The sequence below is a fragment of the Antechinus flavipes genome, chromosome 2 (assembly GCF_016432865.1).
Source record: "Antechinus flavipes isolate AdamAnt ecotype Samford, QLD, Australia chromosome 2, AdamAnt_v2, whole genome shotgun sequence".
NCBI classification, from domain to species: Eukaryota; Metazoa; Chordata; class Mammalia; order Dasyuromorphia; family Dasyuridae; genus Antechinus; species Antechinus flavipes.
Window position 1 is genome coordinate 200699598 of NC_067399.1, and position 17880 is coordinate 200717477.

The window sequence follows — 17880 nt, forward strand, 5'->3', positions numbered from 1 at the left end:
ACAATTTACCAACTGTGGTCTTTGCCCCAAGTGATTTGGAGGGGCCAGAACTCGACTCCAGCTGGATACTTTTGCCTTTTCTTGGTGGAATGCCACAAAACTTCACATGTGTTGTACCTTAATTCCCTCTGTTCCTCAGTTCATTAACTGAGCTCCGTTGTATCACACAAGATTGTTGTGCTCTTAGCTGCTATTAAAGACTGAGCTTATTTCTGCTTTTTGAATTTTTTACACCTTGAGAAAAGATGTTGAGTTGTAGGGCAAGCCTGTGTATTAGCTAGTTCTACCCTAGGTAGTATGTGAGTGGATACTGAGAAAGCATGCTAAAGCTTAGATAGTATTGTATTAATTTATTAGATTTTTATCTTGTTTGTGTTCTTGAGTCCTAAACTATGGAGACAGCTGAAATTGCTTTATCTTTTACTCATAACTTCTATTTTGGAGAAGTTTGAGAGGTTATGAGAATTAAAAAAAATATCTAGTCCTTCATCTCCTAGGTAATTATTTTTAAAAGAGTCCTGACATCAGAAAGACCTAACTCTTTCAGCTCTATTATAGTTATCTTTAAGAACCACATCTGAGAGCACAGGAATCCAGGTTCACTAATTCTTATATTTAGAAAGGCTACTTCCTGGCCTGAGATTTATTTACACTTATTTCAGAAAGAGAGCTTGAGCTTTTACAGTCACAGAGGAAGAATAAACTGTTTTCAGTGTTGCTTTGGAATATTCAGTTTAAATAAGCAATGACATTTCTTTTTTTCAACCAGAACTAATTAAAAAAAAAAAACAAAAAAAACTTTTCTTGCCAATGTAGTGACATAAGAGATTTTGTTGATTTCTTAGTGTTAGGAAAATGTAAGTGAATGTCTTAGAAATAGATAAAATATCAATATGATTGGATATATAAATAACAATTAGGATTGATAGATTACTTTAAATTTTACAAAGGCCTTTTCTCACAACATTTCCATGAGGTGGGTGATTACAGTGCTATCATCCTCATTTTACTAATGAGGTAGGTGAAGAAATGAAATTACTTTCCTATATCACACTGCAAAATCAAATCATTTTGTTACCTGACCCTGTCTTCTCTGATATGATTATGCCAGTGAATAGATACACATAAGTAGAAATCTCTGGAATGTAAAAATTAAACATGTATCATATCAAAGATGTCTTTTTGTATACTTAGAGACTGACAAAGTTAATATTGCATCTCAACATTTTGCTTTTAAGCAAATGAGAGTCCAGTTTTAAGTAATACTTGTCTTTATTGAGTCACAGTGAAGACTTTTACAGGTCTTCTTCTGTAGGGGTTTTTAACCTAGGATCTATGAATTTTTTTTAAAAAAGTACATTTCAATATATATTTTTTTCTATGAATTTTATTTTCTGCATTATAAAAGCAAAGCAAAACATTATTCTGAGAGGGAGGATCCAGCTGTCATTCGAGCGCCCCCTTTTCCCCCCAGATTATGAAACCCCTGCTCTATTAATTTAAGCTCAACTTTATCAAATCAACTTTATCAAAATAGACTTTATCAAAGTCTAATTATAGACTTATAAGCTTAGTTAACCAGAGGAGAGGTTTTATGGAATGATTAGAATTCTCTTATTTACAATTTCTTGTTTTTTTTCCCCCTCTCTTATTTTACAGGATGACTTTCTCTTAATACATTATGATAAAGGACCTTGTCGGAACAAGCTTGGCCACTCCAGAGCATCTGTGATCTGGCACAGAACACAGGTGAGCACCAAGGTTTTCCTCCCAAAGCAGAATACTGGGATTATTGCTATGTCTTGATGTGTGCATTATTTATTAATGACATCATGAGGATCTAGGAAATAGCTAATACAATACACTAGAAAGGAAGTTGTAGTGTTATTCCCATTACCCTGGTTATTGGTTTTAGGCTTGGTTTTAGAAGCCCTGAGATAGCTTTAGAGGGAAAATAGTTGTATTAAGATGTGACATGATTTTTTTTTTTTAATCCACCTAAAATTTATAATAACTTAAGCTTTAACTAGTGCTGAAATTTCCATAGAAAACACTAGCAGAACTCAGGTTAGCAATGAAATAGGATAATAGTCTGAAAAAAAATGGAAAAATCTATATAGATCATTAGGCTGAAAGAGACTTTAAAGAATGATTCCCTTAATATCACAAATAAGTCTCAAAAAGGGAAAGTACCTTTTCTAAGGTCACACAAGTTCTTGTGCTAATTTATTTGTAAATTGAGGTGCATAAGGAAATGCATATTTAAAACTGAAAGGGAATTTAGAAGTAATGTGATTTAATCTCTCACCCCATTTATAGAGGAAGAAGCTAAAATTCAAAGATAAAAAGTGATTTGTTCAATAGTTATCTACTTAGAATTGGGATTTGGATCTAGATATTGTAAAACTAAAGAAAGGGCTTTTTTTCCTGCATTTCATATCTTTAAGAGAGAAGATATGATAAGAAAGTAATGACTTGGTGGTTTGCAACTATGATAGCACTAGGTATACATATGGAAATTTTGATAAGCCTGGGTTGGCTGAAGGTTCAGGTTTTTTTTTTTTTTTTTTTTTTTTTTTGTAATGTAAAATTCTGTATTTGGACCAAATGACCTTCAATGTTCTTTTTTTTTTTTTGCTAAAAATATCTTAATTGTATGACCTGTAAAAAGTTGACCGCCTTTGAAACTTTCAAAATATTAAAAATACCTTCAGAATAAAGTATAAGCATAGGTGAGTCTCTGCTAAGAAGTTTCTACTTAGAACATTTTTTAATGCAGTTCTAAAAAAAGTCATGACATTTTAAGAATTTCAAAGATTCCTGTGAGCTATTTGGGAAATAATCTGAGAAGGAAGGAGTGGTGTGTGTGTGTGTGGTGTGTGTGTGTGTGTGTGTGTGTGTACATATATACATATAAATCCCTATGTGTGTGTGTGTATATATATATATATATATATATATATATATATCAATATATCAATTTACTTACATATACATACATAAATACATACATATCAATCACTGCAATGCATCCTTTTTATTTTCTTTTTTACCTCACATATCAAATAGTTTTCACATTATTTCATCCCAAATAAATATTCATTAAAAAGATGTTTTGCTAAAAGAAAACCAACTTTCAAGGTGCTATTTCATAGGTTATTTTTTATTCAGGCTTTAATATATTTTTTGGTATTGCAGCGCCCCCTGGTGAAATAACAATTTCTGCAAGTAGAGATATCCATAGTTTGGAAAGACTGAAAAATTCCCTTTCTGACAGCCCAAAATATTGTTAACATATTATGCAAAGTGGGAAGGAACTATAATTTGTAAAGCGTTGAGTGAATTTTACTGCCAAAGCAGATCTCAACTTTATGTAATACTTATATTTGAGAAGTCCCAGAAAAGCTGTCCGAGGCAAGCAGAAATTAAGTAACTTGGCACAGGTAGGGTTAGAAGCAGAACTTGAACTCTAGTCTACTTGACTTCCAGCCCTGAATTCTACCTGCTAGGTCATGGCATATAGATGAGAGAATCATTGCTGAATTATTTTTGATGCTTCATTTTCTCTTAAACCTTCGACATGCCTTTTTTGATTCAGTAATAAAAAGCCACTTTCATCTTTAATAAGGGGTGGGGATAGAGAACAAGCAATTACTAAGTACCTACTATGTTCCAGGAACAGTATTAAGTGCTTTACAAATATTTCCTTTGATTTTCACCTTGCATTTCTATGCCTTCTTCCACCAGTAATTTTTGATGCTTCTCGGGTTTTCCAAAACTCTAATTCCCCAACTTCCATAAACTTTGGCAAATAATAACAAAATAGAAAGACTTTAAGAACAGTACCAGTGGCAGAGAATGTCTTCTGAGCATTAGTCAGATTAAGATCTGAGAGTCTTAGGTTGTGCTCTGCAGAAATTCCTGAAATAAATTAATTTTTTAAAATCCTCATATCTTGATTGAACCTATTATATGTAAAAGTGTGTTTCACAGTGATTCCATTGGTGATTATGCAACCAAGATTGGCTGGCTGGCTGTTGCTAATTGGTGAAACAAATTATTATTGAAATTGGTGAATTGGTGAAATTGATGAAGCTCCTTTTAAGGAGTTAGCCTTAGGCCCAATTATAATTTTTCAACCTGGCCTATTTTGAGACTGTCACCTTATATATGCCTATTTATTCCCTGCACGCCCAATTAATCTCTGAGCACTCTGTTTTCTCCCTTCCCCCACCAGTTCTTTTAATTTTTGCTCTCAAATCTGTCATTATTAAACCAAATAAGAATATTACTTCTGGAAAAGGTATGTCAATTGACTGTTTTGTGGTGCCATATTCTTTTCTTGAGATCTCATAGACTAAATTACTCTCCCATCCCATCACTCCATTTACTTATGTGTTTATGCATTATTTCTATTATAAAGGGTTTTTTTTTTACCTCTTTTTATATCTTGGATCCTGGTGGCAGTCTGGTGAAGCCTATGGATCCCTTCTCAAAATAGTGTTTTTAAATGCATAAAAGGAAACACATGGAGTTACAAAAGAAACCATTTTCATTGAAATAGTTATCAAAAAAGTTTTAAAAATCACAAACTCCTTAAAATCTATTTAGAGACCTTATCTGTAGATGTCTAGGATAAGAACCTACCTTAATGGCATGTAGACTTGTTTTTTTAGAATAATACCAGGAATAAGTGCTTAGTAAGTGCTTTTTTTATTCATTTATTATTACATTTATTAGAGTTCATTAACAAAAAACAAAACAAAACAAAAACACCAGTAAGCCTATCCCCAAGTTAAACAGATAATCAGTTCTGTGTTGATTGGACAGATTTTAGAGCAGATGTTTTAAACAGTGACAAATCACTCACTTTCTGGTTCTGCAGAATCAAGTCCATGACCTTCTATTTCCCTGTGGACATTCAAAAGAGGGATTTCCTAGTCTTCCTGTATACTAGCTATCATTCTGTCTTACATTTAGAGGGAGACATGTCATCTCTTTGTCCTTGTGTGACATCAGATTATCAGCTTGGAAAGACTTTATAAAACATTTGGTTTTAACTTTTTCCAGAGAAGAAAATTAAAGATGAGTGAAATATAGAACCTAGTTCTTCTTTCTCTGAGCCAAAGACTTCCTGTCACTATACTATACTCATGTAAACATAGTATAAATTAAGAGGTATAAGATATTTTATTTTTTATGCCTATATCATTTCCAAAGTGCTTTCATATACATGTTCTTATTTGCTTTCCTATGAAGCAAAGAGAGTGGAGATTATTCTAATTTTACAAATGTGGGAATTCAAGGCATCTATGATTATTCTAATTTTTCTTTAAATAAATAAGGAAACTAAGAATGAGAAAATACAGGAAAAAACAAAGGACTTATTAGAATTGGAAGAAGTATAGTTCCTGATCTGAGTTCTATATCTCCTTTAATTAGTCAACAAACATTTATTCAACCCTTCTGCATTAAATTCTGGGGATACAAAAACACAGTTCCTGTACTCAAAGAGGTTGCATCCTATTGGAAGAGATGTTCTGGTATATACAAGATATATACCAAGCAGACCCATGTTAACCTGTCAGTCTTTAAACCACATGTATGCTATTCTTTTCATCTGTAAGATAGGAGGATTAGATTATAAAAGGATCTTAGATCTAGAACTGAATGGAGCCCCACTGGTCATCCAATACAACCCCTTCTACAAATGAGAAAACAGACTTGGGAAAGTGAAGTGACTTGATCAGTGTCACACCAGGGTTTAAGCATCAGGGCCTTTCTAAACACAGAAGTCAATGATTTTGTGATGGGATCAGTCATTTTGTGATTTGTCCAAGTTGGCCAACCAAGTCTGGAAACTCAAGTGCCCTGACTCTTAGCTCAATGCACTTTTCATTAGACTATGCTACCTTTCCTCTGAAATATAAACTCACTAAAAACTCCTCAGCTTACTCAGTATCAATCCTCAGAGAATTCTGTTATTACAAAGTCTACAGAAAATAGGTGAAGATCTAAATATGACATACCTAGAAACCTACTTGCTAACAAAACAGACAGGAAAGGGAATGGAGAAATAGCAAGATGCTAACCATGCTGAGATGGAAAGAACTTTCCCTACAGGAAGATATCTTATATTGAATTTATGAAGAAATAACAATCCAGGGAAGAGTGAATTGGCTGTTTTCCTAGGGAAGGTAATAACTTGTAATACTGGGCTATCAGAGATATGAAGAGGTCCTAAGCATGCTTGGGTGATATAGAGATCTCTCAGGCAGGAAAATCTATGAATAGTTCTAAGACAGAAGTGTCAACTGAGAATAACAGCTTAGTTTTTTCCTCAGTTCTTTCTCTCCCTTTTGCCCTCTTGTTATAAGCCCCTGGTTATAGAAGCTGATTTGAAGGAGGTGGTAATTTTAATGTTGGCCCACTTGACTTCTGATGTGCTCATAGCAGGAAAAAAACTAAAAACAATTTTTAACAAGGAGTTTTTTCCTTTAGGCTTTCCTCATTCTCTTACTCAATCCCAAGAAGAACATCACACCTTCAAATAAAAAAATAACATCCATTGAGGAAATAAATTACTGTGGTCCAATTGAACCAATTGAAAACATTCTTCTCTTTGCCACGTATGCCCTTCAGAGGTTTAATCCAACAGATTTTTCAAATCAAAGCTCTTTTCACTATACCATGTTTCCTCATCCCATTCTTGCCTTTAAAATAAACTCCCAGCAAGGAAAAGAACATTGGTTAGATAGATAGACAATCTGGATTCTAATGCTGGCTCTGACCTTCCTGGCAACAATGGGCAAGTCAAGCCTTCCTTTGGGGTCCAGCTTCCTCATTTGCAAAGTGAAGAGTATTGGGAAGGATGAAATGAATTGGCCTTCCACTATGAACTTTACGTGTGAACTTGAATCCAGACATCACTTCTTTCAGAGCCTTTGTCTTCCCCATATAATGCCAAGTTCAGATTGATTTTCTGTGAAACAACTGACTGATTTCATTAAACAAGTTTTATTGAAGGCTGATGGTGAATTAAGGGCTAACTCACTTGATTGAAACTTTGCCTTTCTCCCTTCCCCAAACTGCTTTTGTATATTTAAAATATCCTTTGTTGCTCTTTTACTTATTGATCCCAAATCTGATTCCTGATCTTGAGACTAGAGCCTATTGCTTCAGTAATGGTTTTCATAGAACTGTAGAATCCTAAGACCAATCACGTAATCCATCAATTTGCTTTTAAGTCTGAACATGACTATATGAGATTAGACAAAAGAAAACCTACATTATGTGCAGTAATACCTAATTTATCCAATATCTTCAGTATTGGAATGTTCTACTAACTGAATTTTCCAGAGGCTTACCCCTTTAAACATAGAAAGCAATACCTCTTCTTGATAGAAATCTTTCTAAAAAGAATTAAAGTCTTGACTTAGAAAGTTGAAGTTACTAAATAAAGCTTTGCTTTTCTCTGAAGGTAGCTAGTTACTTTATATAGAGACCTGGGTTTGGAGTCAGGAAGACCTAAATTCAAATTTAACTTCAGACATATGCAAGATGAGTGACTCTGAGAGTCATTTAATCTTTATTTACTTCAGTTTCCTCATCTGTAAATGGGGATATAATAATAGCAGCTAACATGTTTTTTTTTAAAAGCAGTACATTTCAAGACAGGATCTGAGTTCACATCCCAGCTCTGTTACTTAATTCTTTTAGAAAAGCACCTCAGCTCTCTGATCTTCCTTTTTTTTTTTCCATTTATAAAATTAGTGAGTTATTCAAGATTAGGGGTCCTTGACATTTTTTTGGTATCATGGATCCCTTTTTCAGTATTGATGGCACCCATGAATCCTTTCTCATCATATTTTTAAATGCATGAAATATATAGGAAACCAATTATATTGAAATATAATTTTTTTTTAGATTAATTGACCCCAGATTAAGAAGCTCTGGCCTAGGTGATCTCTAAGATATCTTTCAACATTAGCTGAATTAGATCATTGTATAATTGTTCAACATAGTAATGCCTTGGTCCTCCTTGGATCCATTGAGATCTGTGTATGTATATGGGTTCCCCAGCACTAAATTATTCCCTCCCTATGACTGTACATTTGAATTCTTTGTTGTCTTTTTTTTGTTGTGGTTGATTTTCTTTTTTAATTGTCAAGCTATTCAGTCACCTCTTAATGCTCTCAATATGCCATTTAAGTAAGTACTTTAACTTACCCTTCACTATTCTTTTCTTCTGCTGTGGTATGGGAAATCAGATTACCACCTTTGTAGGCAATGTGTTAATTAAGAATAAATTATTTTAAGGTGTGGATTTTTATTACATCTCTTAGATATCCTCTTTTATTTTCTATTACTTGTGTTTGTCAGAAAAGTGAGGAATATATTACATTTGCTTTTCATATAATTTTATATTTGGAATGGACATTTGAAGGTCACTTTGTCCAACTCTCCCCATATACATTAAATTCCTTTGCAATAGTTCTGATCAATGGCCATGAAACCTCTTTTTGACTATTAAATGTACTACTCACTAACTTGTAAGACAGGCATTTTCAATTTTGGATAGCTCTCATTTTCAGGAAGTATTTACTTTCATCAGCCTGACTTCTGAATTTTTATAATTTGTATCCATTGTTCCCGGTTCTACCCATGGCAACCAAGGAGAACAAAGCTGATTTCTCCTCCATGTCACAGCCTTTCAAATACTTTAATAAATTGAAATAAAAATATGATTAGTGTGCCACAGAGCTCAGAGTCAGGATGGAATAACAGAATCGGGTAAATGGAAGCAGGAATAAGAATTCTTATGGGCAATTATAAACTTTTATTCACCCAAATCAAACTTGAAGGATGCATTTGTATGCACACTTACCTGTGGGGGTGAACAAAAGAGGAGATAGCAAGTAGTAGTTCCAAAAGAAAGAAGCAGGGTTTTTTTTTCCATATGCTTGATATATTTTATTCTCCTACTTTGGACAGCAGGTGGTGCTGTCCCTCCTTCTTACAAAACTCCGGGACCATATACTCACAAATCCACACATATCAACTAGCCACTTATATATTTGGCCTTTTTTTTGCGAGGGACTATGGAAGATAATATTTCTTCAGTTTCATTGATATACTCTTTGCCATCACAGATTGCAAGCCTCCCATGTCAACAGTAAAACAATCTGATATTACAGGGGAACTAGCTTTGGGCTATGAATCAGGATACTGGGGATCATGTCCAAAATTTGCCAGTAATTGGACATGTATGTTAGTGCCAGTTATTTTCCTCTCTGACTCTGTTTCTCCAACCGTAAAATGAGGGATTGGATAGTTTGTTTTTAGGCCCTTTCCAATGCTAAAACATCTGGATCTGAGGCTGCATGGAGAGTTGATGTGATTAAAAAAAATATGATTCTCTTGAAACCCCCTGATGATAAATTTAGTAAGAAACTTCTCCCCAGGGTGAGAGTAGTTCTCAGGCATATTGCTGGGGTCATCTCCCAAAATCTTTCAGCTTGGTCAAACCTGCTACTGAGTAGCAGTACTTGAGTAGAGATGGGGGATTGCATATTACAATTAATATAAGCTTTCTTCCTGAAATTTTGCCAAGACAGGTAAATTTCTCAGAAAAAGAAGTTGAGATCAAGAATACCTATTCAGTAAGTCAGTTTACTCAAAGTCTACTCAGATACATACCTTGTGGCTTTCTGGATTGATTATATACTGGTCTATATTAATAAGCAGTCAAGACTTTAGCTCAAACTCTACCTCGGATTTTTCCCAGTTATTTGACCTGAAGTAACTGACTCCCTTCTCCCAGCCTCAGATTTTCCTCATCTCCAAAGTGGAACAATAATACTTAACCTCATAGTCATGACTTAAATATCACACACAGAGATGTGCTTTTAAGCACTTTGTAAACCTTAAATTGCCATATAAATGCTTGCTGTCTTGCTCTTATCATGATAGGAACTCTTCTTGCAAACATTTAATATTCCATGGGCTTCAGAGCATCTTGTAGGCTGCTTTCCTGATACACTAAGGCCTCATCTCCTTTCCCTGTCATACATAACTTGAATTATATGACACTGCTTATTGTCAATAAGTAGCTAGCTTATTTCCACCATATATCCTTCTAATGTCCTCTGGCTCCCTGTAATTCTGATTCTTCTGAAAGACTCCCATTCCATGATCCATAGTCATACACCATCATTGGAAGGTTATTTATATTAGGAGCCAAGAACAATAAAATGGCACTTTATGGTTCCCTCATCACAATCTCGGGAAAGAGATAATGGATTAAGACAGCTAGGTGGTGCAATGAATAAAGAATCAGCCCTGAAGACAGGAGGATCTGAGTTCAAATCTGGTCTCAGACACTTAACACTTCCTAGCTGTGTACAGATCCTGGGCAAGTCACTTAACCCCAGTTATCTCAGAAGAAAAAAAAAAAGTTAATGGATTGACTACAAGTCATTCAGCTACAAAACGGGAAAGAGTCAACTCTAATTCTGTATTCTGAACTTCTAATTCTGCATCTAAGTAGCTTTTTGAATTAAAATAATATATATCTCTCAATGCTGAAGCTTCTGGAATCTTCATGACAGTGAAAAAATTGACATGCTTATAGTACTTTTATGTTTAATAAAGGGCTCCACATATTTCACAGATCCCGCTTTCTTCCCCTTTCTCCCCTTTCCAGGTAGTGGGCATTTTCGCTGGCTTTGGCCTTTTGCTGTTAGTGGCCTCCCCTTTCCTGTTACTGGCGACACCCTTTGTCCTCTGCTGCAAGTGCAAGTGTCATAAAGGCGATGATGATCCCCTGCCGACCTAGACCAACGGAAGACTGGACTCCTGCCTTTGGGGAAACGTGGTTCCCCCCTCCTCCCACGCCCTCCCCTGCCCTTGCACTCCCCACCGTTACACGTGCCCCATCCTGCTTCCCAGCGACACACGGTGCCATGAATCTGGGGACTGATGTCCAGGCAGTCGCAAAGGCTCACTTGCAAAGATCCGGAAGGAATATGGAAGATGATTCGGACATGGAGTGCCTGTTGTACATAAGAGAAACATGTCAGCAGGTTTTCTAAGGGAGTCACAGTAAAATATGTGATAACTTTGTATGGCCAGAAACTCTGGGGAGGGAAGCCAAACGTGGCAGATCCATAGCCTAGGAGACAAAGCTAAATCCCTTTATACCAATCTCCATCAAGATGGGATCCTCCTCTTTAGAGAAGGGAGATGAGAATCACTTGTCACTTCCAATAAACGGCGTGAGCAGATTTTGGAGAAGATCTCTGTTGATTACACTCCATTTAGGCATCGCCAAATCCTTTTCAGTGGGAGTTCTTTTTGTTTTTTGTTCTGTTTTTCATCTGGATAGGAGAGAAATTAATCAGTGGGCCTAGAGACCATTTCAGGCCCTTTTGAAGGTAGAGGGTGGAGGATCCTGTGAGAGGAGAGGAGAATTGCTGTCTCAAAATTTGTCTGGCTTTGTTGCATTTTGAAACACTTAAAAAATCTCATGTGCTTTGTGTTGTTCTGATGTTGTTTGAAAAGCTGGGGAGTAGTAAGGGACAGAGATCCACCTCATGGATGCTCTTTGTGAAAATTACTGCCATGTTTGAAAGAACATCCCTGTTGTGGGTCTTTCCAAATTTGTTTGATTGTTTAAGGATGCACTCCACACATAGGGATCATAATTTCTTCTCCAGGTATCAGGATTCTTTATATGTCTCTAAACCAAATGTGTAAATAGTTCAGTTCAGAGTTGCTAGGGTTTAGAAAACTTGAAGCAGCTTGTTTCTATAATATGAAAAAAGAAGAAAGAGTAGTGCAGTATTACTGTCTCATTAACTCTCTGCAGACTCACTCATATCCCAGGAGGTCTCTCTCTTTAAGAAAGCAAGAAAATTTCTCGTCTCTGTAAGACTAGAGAAGTTCCTGGAATTTGTATCTCACTTTCAAAAGTTAGTCAGCTAAAGAAATATTTTCTCTTTCTAGTGCTATTAATAGTCCCACTATAACCAACATTTACCGCCCCCCCCCCCCCAAAAAAAAAAAAGTCATTCAATTCTCATTGGGGTTTAGTTCTTTTGTCTTCTCTGGCACTTTGTAATGGTTACCAAGATTCAGAAGTTACCTGGAGGCTGACAGCATTCAACCCAATCAAAAAATGCAAATTACATTCTCCATATGAGCTTTGAAAAAAATGGAAATTGTACAATTTGATAGTGGTTTATGATAAAATGGGCTAACAGCCACAAATGTTATTTGTAGGCAGACTGACTGCTTTTCTTGTATCACAGAAATATAATGGGTCCGATATATTATCATTAGACTGGTTTTCTATACTGCACTATATTCCTGGTTGCTTACATGATCTACTGTCCATGTGAAAAATCAATCCAGGGCTTTTATTAGAGATATTTTTATTTGATAGATTTTAGTTGAACTATGCCTGCTTAGGATCAGAGTTGATAAGGGGTTTTTAGATCATTTAAACAAAACAAATTCATTCTTCACAAGAGGAGTTAGATTAAGAGAAGGGTTATGACTTGAATAAAAACAGTTGAGGAGTAAATAGCAGAGCCAGGGTTGGAACCCAAATCCTGTCCCCAAGGCCAGTGGTTTCTACCACACTGTGCAACTTTCCTAGTTATTTCTATCAGTTTTTCATGTTGAATTATCAGAATATTTATCTCACTTCTCAACTTGCTTTTCTATACACATAATGAAAATAGGGCACCATTCTATTTCTTGGCACACTTTACTCTTAGGGAATTACAAAATAAATTGTCTCCCTTTCACTCTTATATCAAGTTTACAAGGTGAACCAAATCCATTTTTAGAGTGAGTTGACTTCTAATTTTTTACTTTCCCTTCAAATGATTATTTTAAAATTTACTACTGACTAAATAGTAGAGCCTTTGAGATAAACCCACTTAAGATTGAAACTCAAAATGTGGGTATGCTGGGCATAATTATCAAGGAGGGCCCTGGGTAGAATTATTTGATAAATGGAGGAAGGGGATTGAAATCCTCTTTAGAGAACATTATATAAGAAGTGAATAAGGAATGAATGCTAGAGGCCTCAGCAGAGACTCCAGGAATTAAATAGCTTAGAAAAATCATCAACAAACTATCACAACGCATGGCTAATGACCAGTTTTTTATCACATTTGGGCTGATCTCCCTCTTGCTTACAAGAGCCACTGCGCATGTCAATAATCATGATCATTAATACTCTTTCTGTCCTCTAATTGTTGGCATTTGTGTATCCTGATCTTGGGTCATCAAGCTTAGGTTTTAGTACTTAGGAACTTTAAGATCTGAGAATCAGAGACATGGCAGTGACCTTTCAGGTCATCGAATTTAATTCATTTCCAGTAGAAGAGTTTCCTCTGCCACACTCCTAATGAGTTGTTGTTCTACCTTTGGTTGAACATCTCTAATGGCAAGGAACCTCCTATCTTAAGACAGCACATTCTGCTAATGGAACATTTCCATTTTAAGAAAATTCTTCCTCATGCTAAAAGAGTTTATATAATATAATTTGCATAATAACATTTTCATAATTTCATAATTATTTATAATTGCAAAGTTGAAGCCTCAGATGAAATGTAGCCTTTGATTGTTACAATTACTCTCTGAGGTAGATAGTATGTTATTAGCCTCATTTTCCAAATGAGGAAACAAGTTCAGAGAAATTAAACAATTTGCCAAAGCCTACAGAATTAACTCATGAGAAAATCTGAACTTGAAGGAGGGCTTGCTGACTTCAGCAAGCTGACTTTGTGAACAGCCCAAAGTCCATCAATTACTAAAAGATTAGGTCTCTCTATCAAGTGTGAGCCCCACTGGTTGAGGCATGAAATCCCACCTGGATAAGATTTCCATTTGTATCCAAACTTGTATTTGGACTCTGATTTTCAGTGGGCATTTAATTGATGATGGTAATAGCTTATTTTTTTTTCTATTTCGCTTTGAAGTTTACAGATAATTTTCATTATAATACCTATTAGCATAAGCATTATTATTCCCATTTTTCTGATAAGAAATCTGAGGCTTAAGGTTATGAAGTTATTCCCTGTCCTCATGGTCACCTATGGAGTATCTACTCCATACATTTCCATTGCCAATCACAGGGACTAAAGTATAAAAATAAATATTTCTAAGATAAATTTCATTCCTTGGCATCCAGAAAAATATGTAATTGTTTCAGTGAGTGGTGGGTTCAGTTTTATTTCTGAGAAAAAATTTTCATCTGCCTTACTTTGATATAACCATTTCTGCTGAAAATGGTGTCATGTCTCATCTGACTTCACTGATACCTCGCCAGTTTTCATTGAGCCAGTTTTGTCTTTAGTGGGAAACAAAGTTCCTTCTATGAGTCTCCAATGGAGAGATGCTTAAGGTAGAGAATGCTAGACATAAGTGGGAAGATGTGGGTTCAAAACGCCCCATCAAAACATATTAGCAATGTTTCTATGGGCAAGTCACCTTCCCATCTCTGAGACTCTTTCTTTCCTCATTGGTAAAATGGGAAAATAATAATAATTAATAATAATAATTCTAGTATCTACCTCACAGGATTGCTGAGAGGCTCAAATTGGATAAGGTATGTAGAAACCTTAAAGCTATTTATCAGAATTATTTGGTAAGATTATCACTATTCACTCTTCGGTGGCATATCACACTGGGTCAGAATATTGCTTTCTTCTGCAGCAACCCAGTGATCTCATCAATAAGAGCTTTCTTTTCATTGATGCTGTAGATGGCTTCCTGACCTGTGCAACTTTGATGTCTGACTTGCATAAGCTCCACAGGATGTGATCTGCCCAGTTTTACTAGGGTTTTTTTTTTTTTTTTTCCTTTCTTGCGACATCAAAAGTAACAGTGGAGCAGGAAGGCTATGCAGAGGCTAGCTTTTTCATGTTCTGCATCTTATTAACGGCATTTGTAGCTCTGAAGGCATAATTTACATAAAACTGGAATTGAAACCCACAGCAAGATTTTTGAACTTGACACTCGGTGTAAGCATCGAGAACAGTCCCCTTGATCATTGATACTACTAACAATCACTCACATTTCTGTGATCTTCAGAGTTTACAGAGTGTTTCCATCATAAAAGCCTTTGGAAGTTAGTTTGTGAGTAATATTATCCCTGTTTCCCATATGAAAAAACTGAGACTCAAAAGGATCTTATGCACATGACCATAAGACCAATCAGGGTCAGGGAAGGGACCTTAAACCCAGATCTCCTTGCTCAAAGCCCAACATTCTTTAATAAAATAACGAATTTAGAACTGGGAAATACCATAGATACTAATATAGTGCAGCCTCCTCATTTTAGAGAATAGATCTAGAATGATGAAGTTAGTTGCCCAAAACACAGGGCATTCAATGACAGAACAGGGATTTGAACTCAGGTCCTTCAACTTTCCTATGACATTGCCTCTACAGCACTGCATTGCCTCTTCCATAGACTGACAGCACAGCATTAATTTCATGTTAGTCAATTCTCTTCATTTGCATTTCCTTAATCCTTTAACTTTATTCTATCATTTGCCTTGTAAGATAATATTATTTATAATGCTGAGGTGAGAAGGAACAAACTAACTGTAATTTATATCAACCCATCTTTCATGAATTGGTCTTGAATGGGGGTGCATAATGTAATTTCTGGTGTATCAGAATCACTGCAATAATCCACCTAACTCGAAAAAGAGTGTGATCTCCTGGATTTGGAAGTTTGCCCCTCATAGTCACCTCATGCTGTTGCTCCAGGATGCCTGCTTGTTCTGTACTGCTCTTGTTTATGTCCTCTCCAAAGTTCAACACCTTAACACAATTTTATTATACTTGAGTGATCCTCGTGCTTGGATTCATCCAGAAGGTGCTGTTACCCATCTGACTTGGCTTCAATTTTTGTTGCCCAAGACAGCTGCCCTCAGGGATGCTCTTGCCTCTGAAACGAGGGGTAAAAAATTTGAAGTGAGAACCAAGCTATTACAGGATATTTTGAGGGACATTAAACTCCATTTCTTTCCCCACCTAGTACCACAAAACTGAAAAATCTATCTCCCCACTCTAAGAATGGGGACAAGAATATATTTTCCAGAACACCTGATTTTAGAACAGGTCAGAATCCTGTTTGGAAACCTAGGCCCCTGGAAAAAAAGCAATGCCTACCAATGCACTAATTATCTAGAACTAAGATAATATCTTTCACTGGCATGACAGTGAAATCGCTTACTGTATCAAAAGGAATACTGCCCTTGGTCTACTTAATAATTAAGGTCTTACATAGGAACATATATGTAGGTGGGATTTATGTATGTTTCTCATTTTTTTTACATGACAATTAAAATATCAAAAGAATACATATAGCATGTGTGAAAACCAAAGCTTTTGTACATCTTATAACTAATCTAAGCCCTTATGAAAATGGACAAAACAATAAATTTGCTATAAACATTATGAAAAATCTCTAAGGAAAGTGAGTAGACCAGCATTAATACAGAATTGCTAAAGTGCTTAAACAGAGCATGCCTCTTTTGTGTCTGATGTACTCATGGATTTTATTCTAACTTTGTTTTGTGAAACCCCTTCTTCTACAGTTCCAGGAACATTAGGTGCAGGTATGTGCTATATGACTGAAACTTTTGTTTTTTCTGTTGCTTATTTACCGTGGATGTATTTTATCCCTATATAGAGATATGCATGAATGAGTCATGCAGTTGTATAATTATGTATTGCACCAGTGATGGTTTAAAAAAGGAAAAAAAAAAAGTTTGGTTTGTGTATTTGAAATGTAAGTACATTTTGTGCCACTAACACTGTGATGTATAAAATGAGCTGTTTGAATGCCTTTTAATGTTGTGTTTTGTACTTGGAATCATATTGAAAAGTTTAATTTGTAATTTCAATACATATTTTAAATGATTGTGTCTTCTCTCACTTTTTAAAAAAAATTAAAGGGGAAGTCTTTTTCCAGGTTCTCTTTGTCTGATGTAAAATTTTGGAAATCTACCCTCAAAAGGAACATGTACATAATAGAACGAATGTAGGCTCAGTCAAGAAGATCTGGATTCAAGTTTTGCCTTTCATAAATATCAATGATGGTATCCTAGACAAGTTTATTGATCTCTTAGTTCCTCAGACACATGTCAATGGGAATTGTATGGTAACTTCTGTTATACTTTGGCTGAAGGAATTCCTCTGCCTAGAATTCCCTTCATAGACAGGATCAATGTCCAGTCCAAAGACAGAGACAGAGACAAAGACAGAAAGATAGAAAGAGAGAAGAAATATACAAGGGGTATTTCTATTATTTATTAAGTATACTTGCTGGGTGCCCAGAGTAGTACAAAGTTCAGTAAAATGGTCTATTTGTAAAAACTTCCTTGTTAATGCTGTTTTGTAGATACTCAGGAAAATGGACCTCACCAATGCAAAACAGATGGCTGATTAAAATGCATCTCAAAGAACATTCTACATTCTAGGGAATGAAGTGTTGGCATTCTAAAGTTTCATCCTTTTTAAAAGACTATTCTATTATCTTTTAATTCACAAATACTTTTGTAGATAAACTAAGGCACAGAGAAATTACTGAACAGTGACTTCACTGAGTCTCTTATGTGTAAAGGGGGGGATTCAAACCCAAGTTGTTTTTTTTTTTAACCAACTCCAGTAATTTTCCCTTTATATTATTGCTTACTGATTTTCACTTTTCACTGAGGCTAAATAGGGAAATGGAGTTCAATTGTACTAGAAGGAAATGAATAGCCATGGGAAGCAAGTTAATCTAAAAAATAGTCTGTTATCCTCTCTTTTCTTTTTTCCCTTTCTCTTCCTTCATTCTTCTCTTCTTTC

The 17880-nt window shown here is 35.5% G+C and overlaps 1 protein-coding gene across 6 annotated transcripts in view; it reads left to right on the plus strand.

Annotated features, from left to right (window-relative positions):
- Nucleotides 1-17004, plus strand: part of RNF144A (ring finger protein 144A) — a 141361-nt gene extending 124357 nt beyond the window's left edge. For all 6 annotated transcript variants that reach the window (XM_051976073.1, XM_051976071.1, XM_051976074.1 and 3 more), the window contains 2 exons: nucleotides 1660-1749; nucleotides 10706-17004. In XM_051976073.1, coding sequence (XP_051832033.1) covers nucleotides 1660-1749; nucleotides 10706-10837 — 222 coding nt within the window. In that variant the 3' untranslated portion in view covers nucleotides 10838-17004. The remainder of the gene's footprint in view (nucleotides 1-1659; nucleotides 1750-10705) is intronic.
- Nucleotides 17005-17880: the final 876 nt, after the last annotated feature.